Raw genomic sequence first — 25,816 nt, 5'->3', positions numbered from 1 at the left:
AACAAATAAAGGCACAAAATCTATTCAAACCTCACACAGAAATGTAATCCAATGATCAGTAGTTTGTTATTAAGTTAGTTATTAACACTCTTAATGAATCTGACATTTGGAATCAGTCCGTTTATTTGAATGCTAAGACATAAGGTAAGTTTGTGGACTGTTAGTGATTTATTATGATCAATTGTATTGTATGTGTCCATACCTGCCGGTGCCTAGAGCTAAATTATCTAAGGCCCCACACAAGGTTATGTTGGTATGTATATGTAATCAATACTCTAAAAGTCGTGTTCATTTTATTGGTCTATAAAATGTAATGAATATTTTACATGGTTTAAAGTGTTTTATGAGGTCTTTAAGCTTTGCTCTAGTGTTGCAATCATTTTAAAAAATCCAATACAGCTGTATAAGGAGGAATCGCTGAGTATTGAGTAATGCATGGCAATGGGTACATAGGAACTGGGATCAACATGCATGTTGGGTCAAAATATCGGTAACCTATCAAACAATTCAGAAGAGCTCATTGACTGACCATAGCCAGTGATCCAGCAGTAGTCTATGTAGCCAGCTTAAAACAGCCTAACAAACTGCTGTCAATAACAAGATAGGTTGCGGTTAACATCTGTTGGGAGTTGCCATCTGGGTCGTTCCATCAATTAGGTGCATTTGGGTAGTGTAACTTGGCGGAAAAAAAAACATTTCACCAAATGTTTTAAATTCTGTCGTAAAGAGCACATGTTCAACTTAATTAAAAACACATTCTCCAACCTATAGAAGTTAAGTAAAAAAAAAAGTGTACTATAGTAAGTGGCTATTATGTGCCAAATAAAGTCAAAGGGTTGACTAACTGGGTGGTTGTATTTGATTAACAACTGTATTTGATTAACGTTTATTGAAAAAGCATGAATTTGAGCAAAAAAAAGATAAGCAACTCCAGAGGACAAACATAGGTTACAAGGTTAGTGTTTCATAATGAAACATTTTTGAAGTATTGACCTTGGGCGAATCGATGTCGTCTGAGCTGAACTCCACAAAGGCTGGTCTCTGGAGTTCATCAGAAACTTCCTTCAACATGGAGTGGAGTTTCGTCAGCTAGGTAAATGGAGGCTTGTTGGTGTTCAACAGGGAAGGGCAATTTATTGCACGTTTAAATTGTTAAAGGTCCAATGCTGATAGGCTCTTGGTAAAGAGCAATTTCTCAAGCAAGGATTGTGTGGGTGTGGTCTGAGTGGGGAGGGGAAATGCAGAAATGCAGAAAGGTTTGGAACTATCTTTCTTATTGGTCTATTAATTAATGTATCGCCTGGTGATGGTACTACCCAAACCAGATCAAACCAGACACATCTTGTTTCAAGTGGCCAAGTCCCGTCATGTGATCTTACAGTGGATGAACTGGGAATCAGACTTGTGATCTGATTACGTCAATAAAAAGTTTACAACTTCATATGTAGTGTACAGTTGAAGTCAGAAGATTACATAAACCTTAGCCAAATATGTTTGAACTCAGTTTTTCACAATTCCAGACATTTAATCCTAGTAAAAATTCCCTGTCTTAGGTCAGTTAGGATCACCACTTAATTTTAAGAATGTGAAATGTCAGAATAATAGTAGAGAGAATGATTTATTTCAGCTTTTATTTATTTTATCACATTCCCAGTGTGTCAGAAGTTTACATACACTCAATTAGTATTTGGTAGTATTTCCTTTAAATTGTTTAACTTGGGTCAAACGTTTTGGGTAGCCTTCCACAAGCTTCCCACAATAAGTTGGGAGAATTGTGGCCCATTCCTCCTGACAGAGCTGGTGTAACTGAGTCAGGTTTGTAGGCCTCCTTGCTCGCACACACTTTTTCAGTTCTGCCCACAAAATGGGATTGAGGTCAGGGCTTTGTGATGGCCACTCCAATACCATGACTTTGTTGTCCTTAAGCCATTTTGCCACAACTTTGGAAGTATTCTTGGGGTCATTGTCCATTTGGAAGACCCATTTGCGACCAAGCTTTAACATCCTGACTGATGTCTTGAGATGTTGCTTCAATATATCCACATAATTTTCCTACCTCATAATGTCATCTATTTTGTGAAGTGCACCAGTCCCTCCTGCAGCAATGCACCCCCACAACATGATGCTGCCACCCCCGTGCTTCACAGTTGGGATGGTGTTCTTCGGCTTGCAAGCCTCACTGTCATGGCCTGACCTGACTATTCTTTGTTTTCTTTATATATTTTGGTTAGGTCAGGGTGTGACGAGGGTGATGTATGTGTTTTTGTACTGTCTAGGGTTTTTGTAGGTTTATGGGGTTGTTTACCATCTAGGTGTTTATGTATGTCTATGGTTGCCTAGATTGGTTCTCAATTAGAGGCAGCTGTTTATCGTTGTCTCTGATTGGGAACCATATTTAGGCAGCGATCTTCTTTGGGTATTTCATGGGTTATTGTCTATGTGATGTTGCATGTTTGCACTCAGTATTTATAGCGGTCATGTTCGTTTTGATATTTTTTTTTTGTGTACTTCGTGTTTGTTTTCATCTATCATTAAAAAGATGTATTGAGATGTATTACGCTGCGCTTTGGTCTGCTCAATACGACGATCGTGACACTCACTCTTTTTCCTCCAAACATAATAATGGTCATTATGGCCAAACAGTTCTATTTTTGTTTCATCAGACCAGAGGACATTTCTCCAAAAAGTATGATCTTTGTCCCCATGTGCAGTTGCAAACTGTAGTCTGGCTTTTTTATGGCAGTTTGGAGCAGTGGCCTCTTCCTTGCAGAGCGGCCTTTCAGGTTATACTTTGTACCTGTTTCCTCATCACAAGGTCCTTTGCTGTTGTTCTTGGATTGATTTGCACTTCTCGCACCAAAGTACGTTGTCTCTAGGAGACGGAACACGTTTCCTTCCTGAGCGGTATGATGGCTGCATAGTCCCATGGTGTTTATACTTGCGTACTATTGTTTGTACAGATGAACGTGGTGCCTTCAGGTGTTTGGAAATTGCTCCCAAGGATGAACCAGACTTGTGGAGGTCTACAAAAAAAATCTTCTGAGGTCTTGGCTGATTTCTTTTCATTTTCCCATAATGTCAAGCAAAGAGGCACTGAGTTTGAAGGTTGGCCTTGAAATACATCCACAGGTACACCTCCAATTGACTCAAATTATGTCAATTAGCCTATCAGAAGCTTCAAAAGCCATGACATCATTTTCTGGAATTTTCCAAGCTGTTTACAGTCAAAATCAACTTAGTGTATGTAAACCTCTGACCCACTGGAATTGTGATATAGTGAAGTATTAGTGCAATTATCTGTATGTAAACAATAGTTGGAAAAAGTACTTGTGTCATGCACAAAGTTGATGTCCTAACCGACTTGCCAGAACTATAGTTTGTTAACAAGAAATTTGTGGAGTGGTTGAAAAACTAGTTTTAATGACGCCAAACCAAAGTGTATGTAAACTTCCGACTTCAACTCTATATAATTTCTGTAAGACAAAAAATTAAGGCATGGCATAGTGCTGCACTTTTAAAATGGCTGTGTTCCTATGGGAATTTGTGCAATGTTTAGAGGGCCACCATTAGGAAAAAGATATGAAGAAAAAAATACATTGTAAAATGTTTTAAATACTTTTAGAATGGTAATTGGTGACATACTTTATTTCAAACTGACTTTCAAACCCTGCTATTCCCTAACATGGAGACAGTTTGTGAACCAACTCCCCCCCCCCAAGATATGTTTTTATTTTCATTTTAGAATCAATCTTTTTTTGAAAATATTTCCCCTGCTGTTGCTCTGGCTGTGTAATAGTCACGTTGTTGCTGTACAACTGTATCAGAATTCCATGGTTCTTACCTTTCTAACAGTACTATGCACGTGTTTGTAGGACTTATAGTTTTGAAATCAAAATGTATCTAATGAAGGTCGTTTTCAATTTGACCCTTGCGTAGTCTCATTCTGTATACTCCCCTTGTCCTAAGGGTAAAAAAAGACCCACCTTTGCTAAACCCCTAAAATAAAGCAGCTTAATTGAATTTTAAACCCCAAACATATTTTGCATGAAGAAACAACCTGTCATTCATCACAAACTTTGTGAATATCTGGGTTGTGAATACTTTTTATTGAAGGGAACAATAACAGTCTTGAACTTTTTTAGCAACATAGTGATATGTTCCTATATACTCTACAATGAGGAATTCAACTACAAAATACTAGTCTTCTCCCATTTTTAGAACCATTGCCCCAACCCACAAGTTGTATAAACAACGATAATAAATAAGAATACAATAATATAGATACAAAACAAAAATGTGAAGAACATAAATCAATGAACTCTAATTAGCAGATGTAGGACAGAATACAAGTGTGTGTGCATGGACTTTGCAGATGTATTTCTCACGTTCAGCACATAGTATTTGTTTTACAGTTCTTCTTTGAGGGGCAGAATTGACATCTCCTCCTCTTGCCTGCCCCAGCTGAAGCCTCAGGTGGATCAGGACAAGAATCATTCTTTGAATGTGGGGGGTTACAAGTGCCTTTCCCAGCTGTTCCAGGAACACCTTCCTCTTGTTCCACTTATAAGGCATCCAGGTAGGGTTGATCTTGTTCCATATCACGAAGGCATTGCATGAGGACACATCAATGATGTTATGGAAGATGACCAGTGGCCAGCGGGCAGTCATCCTCCTGCAGCTGTAAGTTCCAATCATCTTGTCAGTCAATCATTGATCTCAGCCGTTTTGTGCAGTGTGCTCAGGAGGACATCATTCTTGATCCTCTTTGGGAGGTAAGAAACTACAGTGGTGGTAGGGGGTGAAGGCAAACTTTGATGAGAAGGCCTCTCTCCCCCTTGTTGCGAGGAGTGCAGGTGCCAACCATGGTGATCTTCCTCTTCAAGAGTTGCTGGCTGAGTTCAATCAGTAGCACACATAATCTCAATTTGTCATTGTTGTTTTTGTAGTGTGTAAATTATTTTATAACTGCTGGGTCAAAAATGACCCTCAGACAATCTTTGTACCCTGGTGGTGTACAGCTTCCATGGAAATATGAACAAAGGCGATGTTTCACTTTTTCTAATATTGGGATCACTAGAAAAAGTAATCAAATTTCAAGTTGAAAAAATAATTTATTGGGTTTTCTCTGCTGTTAAGCATTGTGGCGGGTCATCTTTGACCTTCAAGACAACACAAGGGTTAAGTGTCGCTTAGAAAATGCCACCAGAGGGTCTCAGAGTTTAACAGGAAAAGTTTCACCGTCTTAAAATGGGAGTTCAGCTTACGTAACAGGGTTGACATTAAAATGAGGGAGAGGTTGTTTTTTTTACTTTAAAATGAATCTGTCACGAATATTACCGATGTTGGCTCCCCTTCTGGTTCAGGTGGCGCTCGGCGGTCGTCGTCGCCGGTCTACTAGCTGCCACCGATCCTTTGTTCTGTGTTCTTTTGTTTTTGTCTAATTGGTTTCACCTGTTCCTTGTTTGGTTGCTAGGGTGGGGTTATTTAAGTTTGTTTAGCCTGCTTCTGTTTGTGCGGGCTTGTTCTACTGTAATTGTGAGAGGTGTTAGTATTTGTGTTGGGTTTTTACGCTGTCCTAGTATTTTACCAAAAGGGTATTATTTGTTTTATAGTTACGCCTATGTTGGGTAAATACTATTTTGATCTTTTGATTTTGGACATTAAAGCGTGTTTTTTCCCGCATCCCTTGCTCTCTGCGCCTGACTCCACACACACTCACTCATTGAGCGTTACAGAATCACTAATAACATTAATTAAATAATCATCTTTGGAAATGACTTTGTGGGTTAAGTGGGTTAAAATCTTCCTAGAAGTCACAGACTGCACAGATGTATTGAATTGTCCATGTGGTTTATATTAAAGGGCACTTAATTTAATTCATATAACAGGCTTTAATATATTTGTGCACAATCTCCACTTAAAATATCAAAGGCACTCATTTCGTGGAACGTCCCATCTATCTATTTATCCCATTTCCTTTCGGAAGAGAAAACGTTATGTTGTCAATAATAACTTTGGGTAGCGATCATGTGAGTAGAAGATAGAAGCCAGGAGTAAAACCCTGTGATAGAAGATAGAAGCCAGGGGTAAAACCCTGTGGTAGAAGATAGAAGCCAGGGGTAAAACCCTGTGGTAGAAGATAGAAGCCAGGGGTAAAACCCTGTGGTAGAAGATAGAAGCCAGGGATAAAACCCTGTGATAGAAGATAGAAGCCAGGGGTAAAACCCTGTGGTAGAAGATAGAAGCCAGGGGTAAAACCCTGTGGTAGAAGATAGAAGCCAGGGGTAAAACCCTGTGATAGAAGATAGAAGCCAGGGGTAAAACCCTGTGGTAGAAGATAGTAGCCAGGGGTAAAACCCTGTGGTAGAAGATAGTAGCCAGGGGTAAAACATATGTGGTAGAATATAGTAGCCAGGGGTAAAACCCTGTGGTAGAAGATAGTAGCCAGGGGTAAAACCCTGTGGTAGAAGATAGTAGCCAGGGGTAAAACCTTGTGGTAGAAGATAGTAGCCAGGGGTAAAACCCTGTGGTAGAAGATAGTAGCCAGGGGTAAAACCCTGTAGTAGAAGATAGAAGCCAGGGGTAAAACCCTGTGGTAGAAGATAGTAGCCAGGGGTAAAACCCTGTGGTAGAAGATAGTAGCCAGGGGTAAAACCCTGTAGTAGAAGATAGAAGCCAGGGGTAAAACCCTGTGGTAGAAGATAGAAGCCAGGGGTAAAACCCTGTGGTAGAAGATAGAAGCCAGGGGTAAAACCCTGTGGTAGAAGATAGAAGCCAGGGGCCCTGAGGTACAGTAAATGAAATGGCAGGCGGGCTCTAAGCCAGCATGTTCTTACCAGCGTGAGCCCCACTTGGCCCTGCTGGCAACTCCAGAGTTAGAAGCCCTCTCTTGTTTGCCTTATTTCCTCTCTTCACCTGTCACCTGCTACTTTCCTATTTACACAGAGCCTAAAGGCATCTGTGCACTGGAAGTCGACCAAGATCAACTGCCAAGCTGTTCAGTTCGGTCTCATTCCCAGGGCCGGCAGAGCAGCCTCGCCTTACAAAAACCGCTAATAGGTTAAAGCAGAGCAACACAGACGCACTCCAACGCCATGATGCCACGCCAGGCTAGACTCCAAGCCCCTCTGTGCACCCAACCAACATGAGGTAATAGACTGAGACTCCTCAGGTGAACTAGAAAACAGCAATAACAGCCTCATGGTCAAGCTAATTTATTTTCCACTCTGAGAAAATGTTAGATTGGGCCAATCATTTTGTGTAAATGACTGAATGAATATCAAATTCCCACTTCATTAAAATGATAAATGGACCTATAATCATGTAAACCTATAAACTGTTATGAATACAACACACTGTATGTCAATTTGTATAATTACAACTGTGCTGTTAATCATACTGTTAACCATACATACCCTGGAGTATAGCGGGGGGGTTGCAGGTGAAAGAGCACTGCTTGCCAAATGTTGTGCCCCAGGGGCAGCTGAAGGCGGCAAAGTAAACGTGAGACTGGTCAGGGGGGCCACAGTCGATTGGCTGACAGCTCACAACACGGTCCCATGCTCCATGTACACACTGAAGCTCCGTTTCTCGCTTTCAATTGGAGATGAATAAATAAACATTACAGTCCTGATGTGCTAAGGCATACTACTACAGTAAAATAAATATCTACTACTTCTGCTACTTGTAGTAACTCCTATATTTCGACAGTCATAGTAGGCTAGTACTATTTCATGTTACTTTCACAATGCTCAGAAATTCAATGTTGATGTGTAGGTGGATAAAGTGAAGGGGGCATATAATATACACTGCTCAAAAAAATAAACGAAACACTAAAATAACACATCCTAGATCTGAATGAATTAAATAATCTTATTAAATACTTTTTTCTTTACATAGTTGAATGTGCTGACAACAAAATTACACAAAAATTATCAATGGAAATCAAATTTATCAACCCATGGAGGTCTGGATTTGGAGTCACACTCAAAATTAAAGTGGAAAACAACACTACAGGCTGATCCAACTTTGATGTAATGTCCTTAAAACAAGTCAAAATGAGGCTCAGTAGTGTGTGTGGCCTCCACGTGCCTGTATGACCTCCCTACAACGCCTGGGCATGCTCCTGATGAGGTGGCGGATGGTCTCCTGAGGGATCTCCTCCCAGACCTGGACTAACTCCTGGACAGTCAGTGGTGCAACGTGGCGTTGGTGGATGGAGCGAGACATGATGTCCCAGATGTGCTCAATTGGATTCAGATCTGGGGAACGGGCAGGAACTGCTGACACACTCCAGCCACATGAGGTCTAGCATTGTCTTGCATTAGGAGGAACCCAGGGCCAACCGCACCAGCATATGGTCTCACAAGGGGTCTGAGGATCTCATCTCGGTACCTAATGGCAGTCAGGCTACCTCTGGCGAGCACATGGAGGGCTGTGCGGCCCCCCAAAGAAATGCCACCCCACACCATGACTGACCCACTGCCAAACCGGTCATGCTGGAGGATGTTGCAGGCAGCAGAACATTCTCCACGGCGTCTCCAGACTCTGTCACATCTGTCACGTGCTCAGTGTGAACCTGCTTTCATCTGTGAAGAGCACAGGGTGCCAGTGGTGAATTTGCCAATCTTGGTGTTCTCTGGCAAATGCCAAACGTCCTGCACGGTGTTGGGCAGTAAGCATAATCCCCACCTGTGGACGTCGGGCCCTCATACCACCCTCATGGAGTTTCTGTCCGTTTGAGCAGACACATGCACATTTGTGGCCTGCTGGAGGTAATTTTGCAGGGCTCTGGCAGTGCTCCTCCTTGCACAAAGGCGGAGGTAGCGGTCCTACTGCTTGGTTGTTGCCCTCCTACGGCCTCCTCCACGTCTCCTGATGTACTGGCCTGTCTCCTGATAGAGCATCCATGCTCTGGACACTACGCTGACAGACACAGCAAACCTTCTTGCCACAGCTCGCATTGATGTGCCATCCTGAATGAGCTGCACTACCTGAGCCACTTGTGTGGGTTGTAGACTCTGTCTCATGCTACGACTAGAGTGAAAGCACTACCAGCATTCAAAAGTGACTAAAACATCAGCCAGGAAGCATAGGAACTGAGAAGTCTGTGGTCCCCACCTGCAGAACCACTCCTTTATTGAGGGTGTCTTGCTAATTGCCTATAATTTCCACCTGTTGTCTTCCATTTGCACAACAGCATGTGAAATGTATTGTCAATCAATGTTGCTTCCTAAGTGGACAGTTTGATTTCACAGAAATGTGATTGACTTGGAGTTACATTGTGTTGTTTAAGAGTTCCCTTTATTTATTTGAGCAGTGTATACTTTATATATGATTTCTATAATGCTCTGAATTGCTTAAATAGAGAGAGCTTCTAGGGTTGTCAACGTAGTGTTATGCTTACCTGATGGGGTAAGACCCGAGTCTAATCCTAGTGTTGTGCTTATCTGATGGTGTAAGACCCGAGTCTAATCCTAGTGTTGTGCTTACCTGATGGGGTAAGAAAGACCCTAGTCTAGTCCTAGTGTTGTGCTTACCTGATGGGGTAAAACCTGAGTCTAATCCTAGTGTTGTCCTTACCTGAAAGGGTGGATGGCCCTTGCCACTGAGCACAGTGAGGGTAAAACCTTGATGACAGTGGACAGTGCAGTTAGAGGACTCAGTCCTCTCTGTCCCGGTGCTGCAGGTGACAGAGGCATGCTCCAGCTGAGGAGGACTGCATGTGTCCATCTGGCAGGGCCGTCGTGAACAGCTGGGCCACCATAATCACACACACACACACGGAGGGAGAGGAGAAACACAGAGAGAAGGGTATGAGTTTAGCAATGTTCTTAGAATTTGGTTGATTATTTCAATCTTCAACAGATATGGTGACACATATCACATTCTTTGTGTGTGTGTGTGTGTGTGTGTGTGTGTGTGTGTGTGTGTGTGTGTGTGTGTGTGTGTGTGTGTGTGTGTGTGTGTGTGTGTGTGTGTGTGTGTGTGTGTGTGTGTGTGTGTGTGTGTGTGTGTGTGTGTGTGTGTGTGTGTGTGCACGGCTATGTTACTTGTTGTGTATGTCTGTGTGTATGCCTGAATGACTGGTTGTGTGTCTGTACATGTACATATGTGCACGTGTGTGTGCATGTGGAAGTCCTCGGAGACCCCACCCTCAGCGCACCTAGTGAGGGCAAAAGCACTGAAGTGACATGATGTGCGCAGAGCGACTCCCGTCACGGCAACGAAGGGCGAGGAGAAGTTGAGGATGACAGCGGTCGTCAGGAAGAAGGGTTGACTCAGGTTGTGTGTCACGTTCACCACCAAGGGATTCTGCTGGCACGACAGCTCAAAGGAACCTAAGGACAGACACAGGCCCTTTTTCAAAGAATATTTCCTCAATTCCTCCATCTTCTCAAAATATATTGAACAAGAAAGTCCAAGGGGAGGGACCTTATCCTCAACTACAGATGAGAAGGAGGCGAGGAATTGCGAAGAGAGATGGAGCCCCAGACAGGAATAAGACATGAGTAAGGAATAAGACATGAACTCACTACACTTTAAATATCACATGGCCATCATTGTAACCAGCCATCATAACTTGTCCCTAGTCATAACCCTATCGCTACATATGTGTGAAGACATCTTGGCTTGAAAAATGTTTATTCAAACAGTCCGTCAGCTCTTTTGTCTGTCAAGACGAACAGGGTCGGTAGTTCAAGTTCATACCCAAGGAGTGGTTTCTGCCACCAGTATCACACAGTTGGATGAAGACTGATTTCCTGCACTGCTCTCCAGGCCAGGCTCCGTCTGAGGACAGATAGATGATGACAGACGTGGCGACTCCAGGTTGCGCAAATCCCACCTGGGACAACAATTAGAGGTTTTATGACAACAACCCACTGAGTTCAACTTAATAATAATCCGTTCCTGAATGTTCCCCACTTCAATGGTAATTAGATTGCATGGTAATGATACCGGGGAAAATATGACAACAGAAACAACAGAAACTGTGACAAATTGGGATAAAGTACAAGGATGTGCCCTGGAACATAACAAAGGACTGTTGGAATATTACCTTGGAGAGGGTCAAATAGTGTCTGGGCTATGGTCAAAAGTAGTGCACTGTAAAGGGAATAGGGTGCCACATGCATCCTCTGTGGTGAACTAGTGGACTGGAGTACCTTTAGCCATACGGTGTCTTCCTCGCCATAGTGGGTCTGAGTGTATGACTGGGCCGTGCATGGAAACCATATGTCAAGTGACGGCTTCTCATTCATCTCCAGGTACTGGGGCTTGCATAGCTTTAATAAAAGGGGAATCATGCTGTAATTATTTAAAACCTCCATAACAATACTCAATATAGTCACATTTACAGAAAAATAACAATTAGTATCCAGGAGGTGAAGGACAGGGCAGAGGTAAAGCACTGCTACCTTGCTAAGTGAGGGCTCTCCGGTGGCTCCCAGGGCAGGGCAGCTGCTTTGATCCTGATAGGAAGCTGCTGCGGTTGAAGCCCACTGGTCACTGTACCCATGAGGTGTGAAGTAACCACAGTCCTGTACGCTGGAACCCCTCTCAAACACCTCACACACACCATCACCCTCAAACACGTAGCACAGGCTGGGTTCATCTAGGGGAACCAATGGAGGGAAAGGTATGTGATGAACAAGGTTGTGTCCCAAACGACACATTTACAGGGCACTACTTTTGACAAGGGCCCATAGGGCTCAAGTCCAAAGTAGCACACTATATAAGGAATATGGTGCCATTTGGAACTAATCCAATCTGGTGGGGGGATTGCATTTTATAACAATAAGTAGATGGTGTCATAAGAAAACATTACCTAACTGGAAATCTGTGCTTTAATAATAAAGATGTCTGACAAAGGTTCAAACAGAGAGAATAAAAAAGCAAAACATCATGTAATACACAAAATATTCATAATGAGTGAACTTGATGTGCATAACATCAGAGGCTGGACTTGGCCCTGTCTGTTCGTTACAGACAGCTGCATGGGTAAGAGAGAGTTCAGTCACTGACAAGGTATTGAATTGGCATAATTAATCCAAGGAACTATGTCTCAAAAGTAAAGTCTAGACAATATGAAATCAAACCACATTATAGCAGGTTGTTAGGCCAATTGTGCGCTGACCATAATATACAGTATGTGTTTTTACTTCCGTTGTTTGTCAAAGCAATATCACTCTCAGGACAATACGAGTTGATGTTCATGCTACAGATACATTGACTTAATGATCCATTCTGGTGTTGTAGGAGTTGTCAAGCATCAGAATACCTAAACATGGAAGCAAATTTGTGCATGACTGAGTGAGAGTGAGACGCTATCTTGAATAGTGAAATTATTCTGTTTTATAAGTGTTGCAATTTCCAATCTGTTTTTGCCAAAGTTTTTTTTCCTTCTGGTCGTGTTTGTTCCCTAAGAAAATGTAACACTCCCAGTCACGGCATCTGAACCTTCATGTAGCTGCTTTCTTTTTTCAATCTTGACCAAGTTGAGGATCTGTTGACATCCTAGCTGAGTAATAGATTCACAAAATTCTGTGCCAAATGCCACCCTATTCCCTTTATAATGTACTACTTACTTAACTACTTAATATGCATGTTATGTGTATGTCATTAATTCTTATCTTGTCCTTGTAAATCATTGATGATGCTTGAGGTTATAAAACAATTTCCCAAAATGAGATTAATAAAGTAATACTCATGAGGCTCTAGTCAAAAGTAGTGCACTGTAACGGAATAAGGTGCCATTTGGGACATACACATATACAGTATGTGAGAATAGAACATGTGAACATATTTGAGTTACTCAGTAACCATTAGGCCTAGTTCTTTATGATCTATATCGTGAGCCAAATGTCACATTTTATAATAAGAAAACACATTGCTTTAACTAAGAGCATGATCATAAAGGAAGAGGACAAAAGCATTCCCCAGCATGGTAGATGCATTTATAGGCGACACAAGAACACCACAAATGTGAGGTTGACATAAGCTGTTGTTACTGTGTGTGCAATGTCTACTTTAACCTTGCCAAGTCTCTGAATGAAAACCAGAGAAAAGGCAGTGTGTCAGCTTGACAGTGTTGTTGTGTTGTGGAAATCAAAACAAGCTAGCCTCAGTAGTAAACCTAGGAAATAAAAGTACACTTCATCATTCACATCTCTGTTGTTTGAGTCTTTGAGTTCATATGGATTCATTTCGAATTCTATTCGATTATTATATGCATAATATGTAGTTTGGGTAAATTGGGATGGTGAAGCACAGACTGACTACAAATGAGTTCTGTGATATGAAATCAGTGCATGGAGCTAATGTGTGTGATGAGATATGACTCTTTACTTAAGTGTTGTTGTGACCTGTCTTGACTTACACTAGTGTTCAACTTTATAAAGGCATTTTGACCGAATTTGAATTTAAACTTCTGCTTGCAATTGCCGTTTTGGTCTAGTTGGGCTTCTGTTGTGGTCAGTCCACAGATTGTAGACTGAGACAAGGATTAGGAGAGCAGTCTTGTCTGTTCTTCACTCACCATTGCAATTGAAGCCTGACTCAATGTGGCACTTCTTAGAGCAGCCATCACCATCCAACAGATTGCCATCATCACAGTCTTCTCTCCTACAGAGAGAGAGACAGCAAGGATCAGTTGCCTCTATAGGCCATACACTTTCATTACAACACTTTCATTACAATCCTTTGATTTCACTAAATTCTCCACCTAGAGAGACCAATATGTACAGGTATGACCTATGTGAGTATCACAAGAAGCTGTTGAGAGGAGGATGGCTCATAATAATGGCTGGGATGAAGTGAATGCAAAGGTATCAAACTCATGGAAACCTGTGTTTGATACCATTCCATTGATTCTGTTCCAGCAATTACAATGAGCCCATCCTCCCCAATTAAGGTACCACTTGACATGCACACTTGCAAATTGAATTAACCTGTCTATCCCTATCCCTGTCTCAAGTTTGAGGTTAGTGCTCATGATCTTCTAAGGGATTTTATATTACATCATGTCCTGTGTATTTGAAACTGTCTGTACAAAGTGGTTGACTTGTTTAATAGTATGAATTGAATACATTAGGTACATTGTCATTCTACTGTTGGTGTTGTCTACATTGGATGAGAGAAAATCTGACATATCTGTGATGTGAATACTGTGTAAACTGACTGACCCCTGGAGTAGTCCATCTCCGCAGTAGGCAGCTCCATGGGTGTAGAGGAGAGGTGGGGAGAGTTCACTGAGGAGACCGTCTGCTTCCACCTGAACTCTGTACTGGTATTCCTTGTCCTTTACAATGTCGCTGTAGGAACACATCAAAACATTCAATATTCAAGTGTAAACATTGTTCAAATGACATGCTTGTCTCGTGGAAACGTATTCCTTTACTAATACAGATATAATTGACATTTTGGATTATTTCCAGGTTGAATTGTTGCATAGAGACATACAAAATTACCAAAAACTAAAGAGTACTATCTAACAACAACCATTTTGAACAACAACGTTAGATGGAGACTGCACAGTGCACATACACAATACACAATAAGAAACAGATTGTTCTTGTCAGTGTTGGGGAGTAGTGAACTATACATGTAGTTCAACTAGTAATTGAACTATATTTGTTTTCAGTAGCTCATTACTTTTTTTGCCTTGTAGCGGTGTAGCTAACTACTGGAACTACACACTACTTTTTTGCAGCAAAATAAAATATAATATGGGTGAAGTAAGTGTATCCCATGCAATTTTAGAAATTTCCTAACGTTTTCACAAAATAAGACCGTTCCTAACTTCTTTACACTAATTCTAGGGTTTGGGAGTTTGTTGGTGACCCCTACAGTCTGAATGTCTTTTTTTTCTCTTTTCCCTGTTGCCTTTTGGCAAGAGCGCCCACGAACTGTGAAACAGAAAGAAACCTAGAAATATAGAATTTGATAACTTAGAGAACTTACTGGAAAGAAAAGTTGTTGAGTATACTGAATATTTAGTGCTTAGATAATCAGAGTTTGCTGAACCAGAGGGGAATTTGGATGTTTTTTCCTTTGATGTTTATGAAAAGAGAATCCTGGTGATATAGCTTTATGCTGGCTGAATTCTATGCCTGTCTTGATGAATAACTAAAATGCACATGATGTTTACAATCTAAAATCAGTCCGAATATTGACATAAGCATGTATGCGTGCTTCTACATCTGCATTGCTTGCTGTTTGGGTTTCTTGACTGTGTTTCCGTATAGCACTTTGTGACATCGGATGATGTAAAAAAGGGCTTTATAAATCAATTTGATTGATTGATTATGCTTTTGAGAGTGATGGCCATTTAGATTTTAGAACGTTTTGCAATGTGCGTTTGCTATTGCTACATGTGCACTTCTTTGTATGAGAATGATTGAACAGTAATGGCACTCGAGTGTAGTTGCCTTGCCGCAGTGGAAAAGAACGTGGGTTTTTGCAACATGATCTGTAAATCCTTTTAAGACCTCTACATGTAAAAATAGTTATTATTACAGAACAGTTACTGAAAATTTGTTGTTGATAAAAGTAAGAGACTGAATAATGGATTATTCTGTAAGTTCTGTGCAGACTGGGTTTCGTACCACCCGTTTGATTTGACAGCACCAACGCCACCTGCCATCTTCTACAAGCTACTTTGCCATTTACAGAGAGTCATCATCTACAGTTTCTACAATCATAATCGTTGCCTCAACTCTAAAGAGAGACAATGATAATAAGTGAGTACGCTCACATTTGATTTTTATTTGGTACACAGTTGATTATAATTTATTTTACTGTTTTGGACAAAACTGTATTGTTGTGAATGAATAGCAGTTATGATACCACATCTCCGGATTCCTACCGCAAGCTCTGAACCTTTATACCGGATCATCGCAGCGAGCTAGCTGCAATCCGAGCGGCTACTCCTGGCTAGCATCCTTGTCCCGAAGCAAGCACCAGTTAGCCTTGAGCTAGCCTCAAGCTAGGCCCATCTCCCACCAGCTAATTCTTGGGCTACAATACCTCTTTTGCCAATTGGCCTGGACCCTTTACTGCAGACACGGAACCCGCCGATCCATCACGACTGGTCTGCCGACGTAATCGTCCGAGGTGGTTTCAACAGGCTCTTCCGTTGCGACGTCGCAGGAGGCCCATCTGCTAGCACCGGCCAGCTAGCTGTCTGAATCTCCGTGTCTCCAGCTCGCCTAGCGTAGTAGCAACTACTGAATCGGCTCCCTGACTCATCTATTGCTAATCATTGGACCCTATGATCACTCGGCTACACATGCCTCTCCCTAATGTCAATATGCCTTGTCTATTGCTATTGTTTGGTTAGTGATTGTCTTATTTCACTGTCGAGCCCCCAGCCCTGCCCAATATGCCTTAGATAGCCCTTTTTTTCCAACCCCCACACAAGCGGTGACCTCACCTGGCTTTACTGGTGCCTCGAGAGTCAAAACCTCTCTCATCGTCACTCTATGCCTAGGTTTACCTCCACTGTACTCATATCCTACCATACCCTTGTCTGAACATTATGCCTTGAATCTATTCTTCCATGCCCAGAAATCTGCTCCTTTTACTCTCTGTTCCGAACACACTAGACGACCAGTTCTTATAGCCTTTAGCCGTACCCTTATCCTACTCCTCCTCTGTTCCTCTGGTGATGTAGAGGTTAACCCAGGCATGGCAACCCCCAGCACCACTCCCATTCCCCAGGTGCTCTCATTTGTTGACTTCTGTAACCGTAAAAGCCTTGGTTTCATGCATGTTAACATTAGAAGCCTCCTCCCTAAGTTTGTTTTATTCACTGCATTAGCACACTCTGCCAACCCGGATATCCTAGCCATGTCTGAATCCTGTCTGAATCCTGGCTTTTCAAATCCTGAAATTTCCATCCCCAACTATATTTTCCGACAAGATAGAACTGCCAAAGGTGTCCGAGTTGCAATCTACTGCGGAGATAGCCTGCAGCATTCTGTCATACCTTAACTGGGATATGCTGGGATATGCTTAACACCCCGGCCGTCCTACAATCTAAGATAGATGCCCTCAATCTCACACAAATTATCAAGGAACCTAACAGGTAAAACCCTAAATCCGTAACCATGGGCACCCTCTTAGATATCATACTGTCCAACTTGCCCTCTAAACACACCTCTGCTGTCTTCAACCAGGATCTCAGTGATCACTGCCTCATTGCCTGTGTCCGTAATGGATCCGCGGTCAAACGACCACCCCTCATCACTGTCAAATGGTCCCTAAAACACTTCAGCGAAGGATATTGACCTCATCCCATCAGTAGAGGATGCCTGGTTGCTCTTTAAAAGTGCTTTCCTCACCATCTTAAATAAGAAGGTGTAACGCTCGTCTTCCTCCTCTGTGGAGAAGTAGGAGAGATCGGACCAATGAGCAGCGTGGTAAGTGTTCATCATCTATTTATTCAACCAATAACAGTAAACAAATTAACAAAGGAGAAACGAAACGAAACAGTTCTGAAAGGTGACATACACATAACAGAAAATTATCACTCAAAGGTGAAACCAGGCTACCTAAGTATGGTTCTCAATCAGGGACAACGATTGACAGCTGCCTCTGATTGAGAACCATACCAGGCCAAACACAGAAATCCCAAATTATAGAAAAAAGCAAGTAGACTGCCCACCCCAACTCACGCCCTGACCATACTAAAACAAAGACAAAACAAAGGAACTAAGGTCAGAACGTGACCGTAACCCCGCCAAAGGTGCGGACTCCGGCTGCAAAACCTGAACCTATAGGGGAGGGTCTGGGTAGGTGTCTGTCCGCGGTGGCGGCTCTGGCGCGGGGCGTGGACCCCACTCCACCATAGTCTTTGTCCGCCTCCTAACCTGCCTACGTAGCCTCTTTAGAGCAGCGACCCTCGCCGCCGACCTCGGACTGGGGACTCTTGCCACGGGTCCCGAATGAATGGGAGATTCCGGCAGCACCAGACAGGCGGGAGACTCCTGCAGCTTCGGAGTGAAGGGCGATTTCGGCATTTCCGGAGTGAAGGGCGATTTCGGTAACACCTGAGTAACGAACGGCTCTGGTAGCTCCTGACTGACAGGCGGCTCAGGCAGCTCAGGACAGACAGGTGACTCTGGCAGCTCAGGACAGACGGGCGACTCTGGCAGCTCAGGACAGACGGGCGACTCTGGCAGCTCAGGACAGACGGGCGACTCTGGCAGCTCAGGACAGACGGGCGACTCTGGCAGCTCAGGACAGACGGGCGACTCTGGCAGCTCAGGACAGACGGGCGACTCTGGCAGCTCAGGACAGACGGGCGAATCTGGCAGCGCTGGACAGGCAGGAGCACCTGTAGGGAGGAGACGGCGACACAGCCTGGTGCGCGGGGCTGCCACCGGAGGGCTGGTGCGTGGAGGAGGCACCGGATAGACCGGACCGTGGAGGCGCAGTGGAGGTCTCGAGCACCGAGCCTGCACAACCCTACCTGGCTGGATACTCCCCATCGCCAGAACAGTGCGGTGAGGTGGAACAGACCGCACTGGACTGTGCTGGCGAACCGGGGACCCCGTTCGTAGGGCTGGTGCCATGTACCCCTGCCCGAGGAGACGCATGGAGACCAGATGCGCTGAGCCGGTTCATGGCACCTGGCTCGATGCCTACTCTCGCTCGGCCGATACGAGGAGCTGCGATGTAACGCACTGGGCTATGCCTGCGCACCGGGGACACCATGCGCCTCATGGCAGAATACGGTGCCTGGCCGGCCCACCTTTCTCCACGGTAAGCACGGGGAGTTGGCGCAGGTCTCCTACATGACTCCCACACTCTCCGTGTGCCCCCCCCAAGAAATCTTTGGGCCTGCCTCTCGGGCTTCCTTGCCAGCCGTGTTCCTTCAAAGCGCTGGCTCCCGTTACCTGCTGCCTCTGCTCTCCTGGCTGCCTCCACCTGTTCCCATGGAAGGCAATCCCTTCCAGCCAGGATCTCCTCCCATGTGTTGGAACCCTTCCCGTCCAGAATGTCCTCCCATGTCCATGAGTCCATTCCACGCTGCTCCTGGTGACCACGCTGCTTGGTCCTTTTTTGGTGGGTGATTCTGTAACGCTCTTCTTCCTCCTCTGAGGAGGAGTAGGAGAGATCGGACCAATGCGCAGCGTGGTAAGTGTTCATCATATATTTATTCAACCGAGAACACAAAACAAAATAACAAAGGAGAAACGAAATGAAACAGTTCTGAAAGGTGACATACACACAACAGAAAATAATCACCCACACCTCAAAGGTGAAACCAGGCTAACTAAGTATGGTTCTCAATCAGGGACAACAATTGACAGCTGCGTCTGATTGAGAACCATGCCAGGCCAAACACAGAAATCCCAAATTATAGAAAAACGAACATATGACTGCCCACCCCAACTCACTCCCTGACCATACTAAAACAAAGACAAAACAAAGGAACTAAGGTCAGAACATGACAGCAGGCCCCATTCAAAAAATGTAGAACTATGAACAGATATAGCTCTTGGTTCATCCCAGACTTGACTGCCCTTGATCAGCACAAAAACATCCTGTAGCATTCTGCATTAGCATCGAATAGCCCCCGCAATATGCAACTTTTCAGGGAAGTCAGGAACCAATATACACAGTCAGTTAGGAAACCTAAGGCTAACTTTTTCAAACAGAAATTTGCATCCTGTAGCACTAATTCCAAAAAGTTTTGGGACACTGTAAAGTCCATGGAGAATAAGAGCACCTCATCCCAGCTGCCCACTGCACTGAGGCTAGGAAACACCGCCACCACCGATAAATATACGATAATCGATCATTTCAATATACATTTTTCTACGGCTGGCCATGCTTTCCACCTGGCTACCCCTACCCCGGGCCAACAGATCTGCACCCCCTGCTGCAACTTGCCCAAGCCCCCAGCTTATGTTCTGAAAGAGCTGCAAAATCTGGATCCCTACAAATCAGCTGGACCAGACAATCTGGACGCTCTCTTTCTAAAATTATCCACCAAAAATGTTGCAACCCCTATTACTAGCCTGTTCAACCTCTCTTTCGTATGAGAATCCCAAGATTGGAAAGCTGCCACGGTCATCCCCCCCTTCAAAGGGGTCGACACTCTAGACCCAAACTGTTACAGACCTATATCCATGCTGCCCTGCCTTTCTAAAATCTTCGAAAGCCAAGTTAACAAACAGATCACCAACCATTTCGAATCCCACCGTACCTTCTCCACTGTACAATCTGGTTTCCGAGCTGGTCATGGGTGCACCTCAGCCACGCTCAAGGTCCTAAACAATATCATAAGCGCCATCAATAAAAGACAGTACTGTTCAGCCGTCCTCATCGACCTGGCCAATGCTTTCGACTCTGTTAATCACACCATTCTTATCAACAGACTCAATATCCTTGGTTTCTCAAATGCCTGCCTCGCTTGGTTCACCAACTACTTCTCAGATAGAATTCAGTGTGTCAAATCGGAGGGCCTGTTGTCCGGACCTCTGGCAGTCTTTATGGGGGTGCCACAGGGGTCTATTCTCGAGCCGACTCTTTTCTCTGTATATATCAATGATGTCACTTTTGCTGCTGGTGATTCTCTGATCCACCTCTACACAGACGACACCATTCTGTATACATCTGGTCCTTCTTTGGACACTGTGTTAACTAACTTCCAAACAAGCTTCAATGCCATACAACACTCTTTCCGTGGCCTCCAACTGCTTCTAAATGCTTGTTAAACGAAATGCTTAGCAAACTAAATGATTGCTGCCCGCCCCTGCCCACCTGACCACCATCACTGCTCTGGACGGTTCTGACTTAGAATATGTGGACAACTACAAATACCTAGATGTCTGGTTAGACTGTAAACTCTCCTGCCAGACTCACATTAAGCATCTCCAATCCAAAATTAAATCTCTGCTTCCTATTTCGCAACAAATACTCCTTCGCTCATGCTGCCAAACATATCCTTGTAAAACTGACAATCCTACCGATCCTTGACAAAAATAGCAAAATACAAAATAGCCTCCAACACTCTACTCAGCAAACTGGATGTAGTCTATCACAGTGCCATCCGTTTTGTCACCAAAGCCCCATATACTACCCACCATGCGACCTGTATGCTCTCATTGGCTGGGCCTCGCTAGATATTCGTCGCCAAACCCATTGGTTCCAGGCCAACTATAAGTCTTTACTAGTTAAAGCCCCGCCTTGTCTCAGCTCACTGGTCACCATAGCAACACCCACCCGTAGCACACGCTGTCAGGACCCGGTTACGAACCTGGGTCTCCGGAGTGAGAAACAGTCACTTAACCAACTGAGCCACGAATAGTCAGCAGAACCCAGAAGATGAGGCAGACACAGCAGTACTTAAGACGGTGTATTTAATAAAGTAAAAAGGAGAAGTCCTTAAATACAAAAATGGCAAATCCAAAAGGTGGTAGGAATAGCACAAAAAAGCCTCAAGAGATACTCAAAAACAAAAACAGAATTCCACAAGAGCATCCACCGGAATCGACAAGAATACACAGAACACTAGGGCTGGGTGCTAACATACAAACACAGAGCACAGAACTGAGGGAAACTAAGGGTTTAAATACAATCAGGGAAAACGAGGCACAGGTGCAAATAATAATGGGGAACAAGGGAAAAAACATAAGGTCAAAAAGCACAATGGGGGCATCTAGTGACCAAAACCCGGAACAACCCTGGCCAAATCCTGACACACGCTCCAGCAGGTATATTTGACTGGTCATCCCCAAAGCCAACACCTCCTTTGGCCGCCTTTCCTTCCAGTTCTCTGCTGCCAATGACTGGAACAAATTGCAAAAATCACTGAAGTTGGAGACTTATAACTCCCTCTCTACCATTAAGCATCAGCTGTCAGAGCAGCTTACGGATCACTGAAGCTGAACACAGCCAATCTGTAAATAGCACACCCAACTACCTCATCCCCATATTGATATTTATCTTGCTCATTTGCACCCCAGTAGCTATACTTGCATCATCATCTGCACATCTGTCACTCCAGTGTTAATGCTAAATTGTAATTATTTTGCCTCTATGGCCTATTTAATGCCTTACCTTCCTACTCTTCTACATTTGTACACATTGTACATATATTTTTCATATTGTGTTATTGACTGTACGTTTGTTTATGTGTAACTCTGTTGTTATTTTTGTCACACTGCTTTGCTTTATCTTGGCCAGGTCGCAGTTGTAAATGAGAACTCAAATAAAGGTGAAATAAAAAATAAAAATAAAACTATGTTGTTGTGCATTGATCTTTGAACATAAAGCCACCAAGTGAAAGGCTGTCATTTGACCTTGAAGATTCCCCTGTCCCAGAGGAGTGGAAGAAGCGCATTGAAGACAAATTGAATACCATACCAGAGGTATTCACAGTTGATCTTCCCATGGACGTACTTCTGCAGTCCAACATCATATAAAATCCAGGATTAGAACACATTCAAAGAGAGACCCAGGCCCATCCATCCCTGTGACAGAGCAGCGGTGAAACAACAATTGAGAGAACTGTTAGATGCGAGGATCATTAGAAAATCAGAGAGTCCATTTGCTTCTCCAATAGTGATAGTGAAAAAGAAGAATCGCAAGATCAGATTGTGTGGATTATGAGAGGTTTTACTTGCACACTATCAAGGAGTTTACACCCTCCCCAACTTGAAGACACCTTCTCCGCCCTTAATGGTGAAAAATAGTTATCTGCCATGGACCTCAAGTCAGGCTATTATGAAGTAAAAGTTGCTGAAGAGTGTAAGCACAATACAGCTTTCATGTACATGCCTGCTGGGCACTTGGCAGTTCAATAGTGTGTCACAGGGTGTCACAAATGCACTTGGTACACTCCAACGTTTGATGGAGAAGTGTGTTGAAATCTACACCTGAACTAAGTACTTGTGTTCTTGGATGATCAAATATTCTTCTCAGACATATTGGAGGAGCACAAGAGCAGACTGATGAAGGTGTTGAACCAGCTCAAGGATTATGGCTTGAAGCTATCCCCTGACAAATGTGATTTCTTCCAGTCCTTTGAATGCTGAAGGAGTCCACACTGGTCCAGACAAAATCTCTGCTTTAAAGGATTGGCCCCGTCCTTCAAACAGAAAAGAACTGAGGGGTTTCTTAGGCATCGCTGGATATTATAGATGCTTTGTTGAGGGTTAATCGAAGATAGCCAAGCCGTTGAACTGTCTCATCACTGGGTATGTTGCACCTACGTGGAGAGAAAAGAGCTACAAGAAACCCAAAGTCCAGACATGTAAACCCCAGCCAGCCCTTTGGAAATGGATGGACAGTGGAGTGTGAAACCACCTTCAGAGCCCTCATAAACAAGTTGGCCCAAATCCTGGCCTTTGCCAATCCTAGCATCCCTTATGTCTTCCATACAGATGCTAGTTGTGAATGACTTGGTGCTGCTTTATACAGTGCCTTGCGAAAGTGTTCGGCCCCCTTGAACTTTGTGACCTTTTGCCACATTTCAGGCTTCAAACATGAAGATATAAAACTGTAAAAAAAAATGTGGCAAAAGGTCGCAAAGTTCAAGGGGGCCGAATACTTTCGCAAGGCACTGTATCAAGAACAGTAAGGAAAACTCAGACATGTAACCTACACCAGTAGAGGGCTATATAGAAGTGAACAAAACTACCCAACTCCAAGCTTGAGAACGTTCAAGTTTGCGGACGACACTACAGTGGTAGGCTTGATTACCAACAACGACGAGACAACCTACAGGGAGGAGGTGAGGGCCCTCGGAGTGTGGTGTCAGGAAAATAACCACATACTCAATGTCAACAAAACAAAGGAGATGATTGTGGACTTCAGGAAACAGCAGAGGGAGCACCTCTGGGGTCTTGCAAGACATTTCATTATTACCTTTAGGGTATCGAGTTCACAGTTCTAACTGAAAATAATCCCCTTACTTATGTGTTCACCACAGCAAAACCTGTTGCAGCAGGGCATCACTAGCTAACAGCTCTGTCAACATATAGGATCGACCATAAAGTACAGGGTTGGAAACACAGATCAGGACACAGGCGGTCTGTGTAGGCGACTGCAAGACACCTCCTAGGAAGATGACACTTTCCTAGAAGAAAAAGAAAGGATTAAAAAAACTCAAACAGTGTACTGAATGAAGAACACGGGATGATTTCAGAGGATACATTCACATTCTTGTATCAAAGACACTTTGAAGGAAACTGGATGTTTTCAAGAACCCCACCGCTCTGGCTGAGTCCTTAGAGCTGGATGCCACTGCTATCCCGGCCTCTTACGCCGGTCTTGGACGAGACACGCTTCCGCAGATGACTGGTACAAATCCCAAAGAGAGGATCCCTCCATCCAACAAATCATTCACTTCATTGAAGGGAACACAAAGCCCACCTTCAAGCAAACAACCTTCGAGTCACCAGAAGTCAAGTTGTTTCTTAGAGAGTGGAATAGGCTAGAGCTCAAAGATGGAATGCTATTCAGAAGGTGTCTGGATAGGATAAATGTGAAATATCAGTTATCTTACCTAAGAAGTACAGAGCCAGAGCTATAAAGGGAGTTCACAATGAGGTAGGCCGTCTTCGGTTTGATCGTGCTCTTAACTTTGTAAGTGTCAGGATCTATTGGCCGAGAATGGCCCAAGTGGTCAATGAGAAGTGTCACATGTGAAAGATGCTTTAGAAGAAAAGCTAATCCTGAGAGAGCTGCCTCCATGATGAACATTCTGACAAACTATCCCCTCGAGTTAGTCTGTATGGATTACCTTTTTATTGAACCAGACAACAGAGACACAATAAATGTCTTAGTAATCACAGACCACTTTACAAAGTTTTCAGTTGCTGTTCTTGCTGGGAGAACATCATAGTCCGTTATGGTTTTCCTAGCTGCCTACATAGCGATCAAGGAAGCGATCAAAGAATTGTGTTCACTGATTGGAGCAGAGACGATGAGAACCCCCCTTAAAATCCTTGTGGGAACCCTGTCGAAAGATTCAATAGGACTCTGCTGACTATGCTTGGAACTTTGGAAGATAAAGACAAGTACCACTGGATAGACTTTGTGAAGACGCTTGTCCACCCATACAATTTTACGAGAAAAGACACTACTGGCTACTCACCTTACGAGTTGATGTTCGGCAGGCAGCCAACCCTTCCAATCAATCTTGTCCTTGGACTTCAGCCGCATGGAGATGGTGCCAGAACCCACTCTGAGTATGTCAAGAAACTCCGCCAGCGACTGAGAGTGAGCTATGCATTAGCCGCAGAGAGTGCTCAGAAGATGGGAGAAAAGAACAAGTCAAGGTTCAATGCTAAGGTCAGAGCAGCAGAACTTCTCCCCAGTGATCGAGTATTGCTGTGGAACTTTAACATCAGAGGAAAACACAAGATTGCAGATAGATGGGATTGTACCATTTGTGTGGTAGTGAAGAGGATTGCTGATGGTCCGGTTTATGTCAGCACATAGAAGAAAGGCCAAGGGCCCTTGCGCACTCTACACAGAGACCTACTCCTCCCCAGTGAATTCTTACCAGTAGTAGAGATGGCCAAACCTGAAAGAGGCTTACCTGTGAAGAGAAAGTTGAGATCCAGAGAGAACTGGCAGGTACACAAGAGGAGTCATGTCCAGATCTGATGATGATGAGGAGTCCTTTGGTACCAGTGATTATGAAGAAATCATCTACACAGGACCTGACACAGAAGTAATCAGAAGAGGCCCCTTCTATGAAACCATAGTGAGGAAAAATAACAAAAGCGTCGAGAAGAGACCAGTACCTCAGCGCTCTGACACTATGGTAAGAAAATATAATGGAAGGCTTGAAGAC

At 43.7% G+C, this 25,816-nt stretch overlaps 1 protein-coding gene across 1 annotated transcript in view; it reads right to left on the bottom strand.

The window, feature by feature from the left end:
* Nucleotides 1-25,816, bottom strand: part of LOC135514181 (pappalysin-2-like) — an 88,111-nt gene that overhangs the window by 18,304 nt on the left and 43,991 nt on the right. Inside the window, exons 9-16 of the mRNA XM_064937467.1 lie at nucleotides 14,184-14,312; nucleotides 13,538-13,623; nucleotides 11,418-11,614; nucleotides 11,166-11,285; nucleotides 10,711-10,846; nucleotides 10,166-10,340; nucleotides 9,583-9,754; nucleotides 7,416-7,593 (exon numbers count right to left, since the gene is read on the bottom strand). Coding sequence (XP_064793539.1) covers nucleotides 7,416-7,593; nucleotides 9,583-9,754; nucleotides 10,166-10,340; nucleotides 10,711-10,846; nucleotides 11,166-11,285; nucleotides 11,418-11,614; nucleotides 13,538-13,623; nucleotides 14,184-14,312 — 1,193 coding nt within the window. The remainder of the gene's footprint in view (nucleotides 1-7,415; nucleotides 7,594-9,582; nucleotides 9,755-10,165; nucleotides 10,341-10,710; nucleotides 10,847-11,165; nucleotides 11,286-11,417; nucleotides 11,615-13,537; nucleotides 13,624-14,183; nucleotides 14,313-25,816) is intronic.

This window comes from Oncorhynchus masou, chromosome 3 (assembly GCF_036934945.1).
Source record: "Oncorhynchus masou masou isolate Uvic2021 chromosome 3, UVic_Omas_1.1, whole genome shotgun sequence".
In the NCBI taxonomy this organism is placed as follows: Eukaryota; Metazoa; Chordata; class Actinopteri; order Salmoniformes; family Salmonidae; genus Oncorhynchus; species Oncorhynchus masou.
Note: the sequence above shows the minus strand (reverse complement) of the source record. Positions and strands in the feature narration are given on the sequence as shown.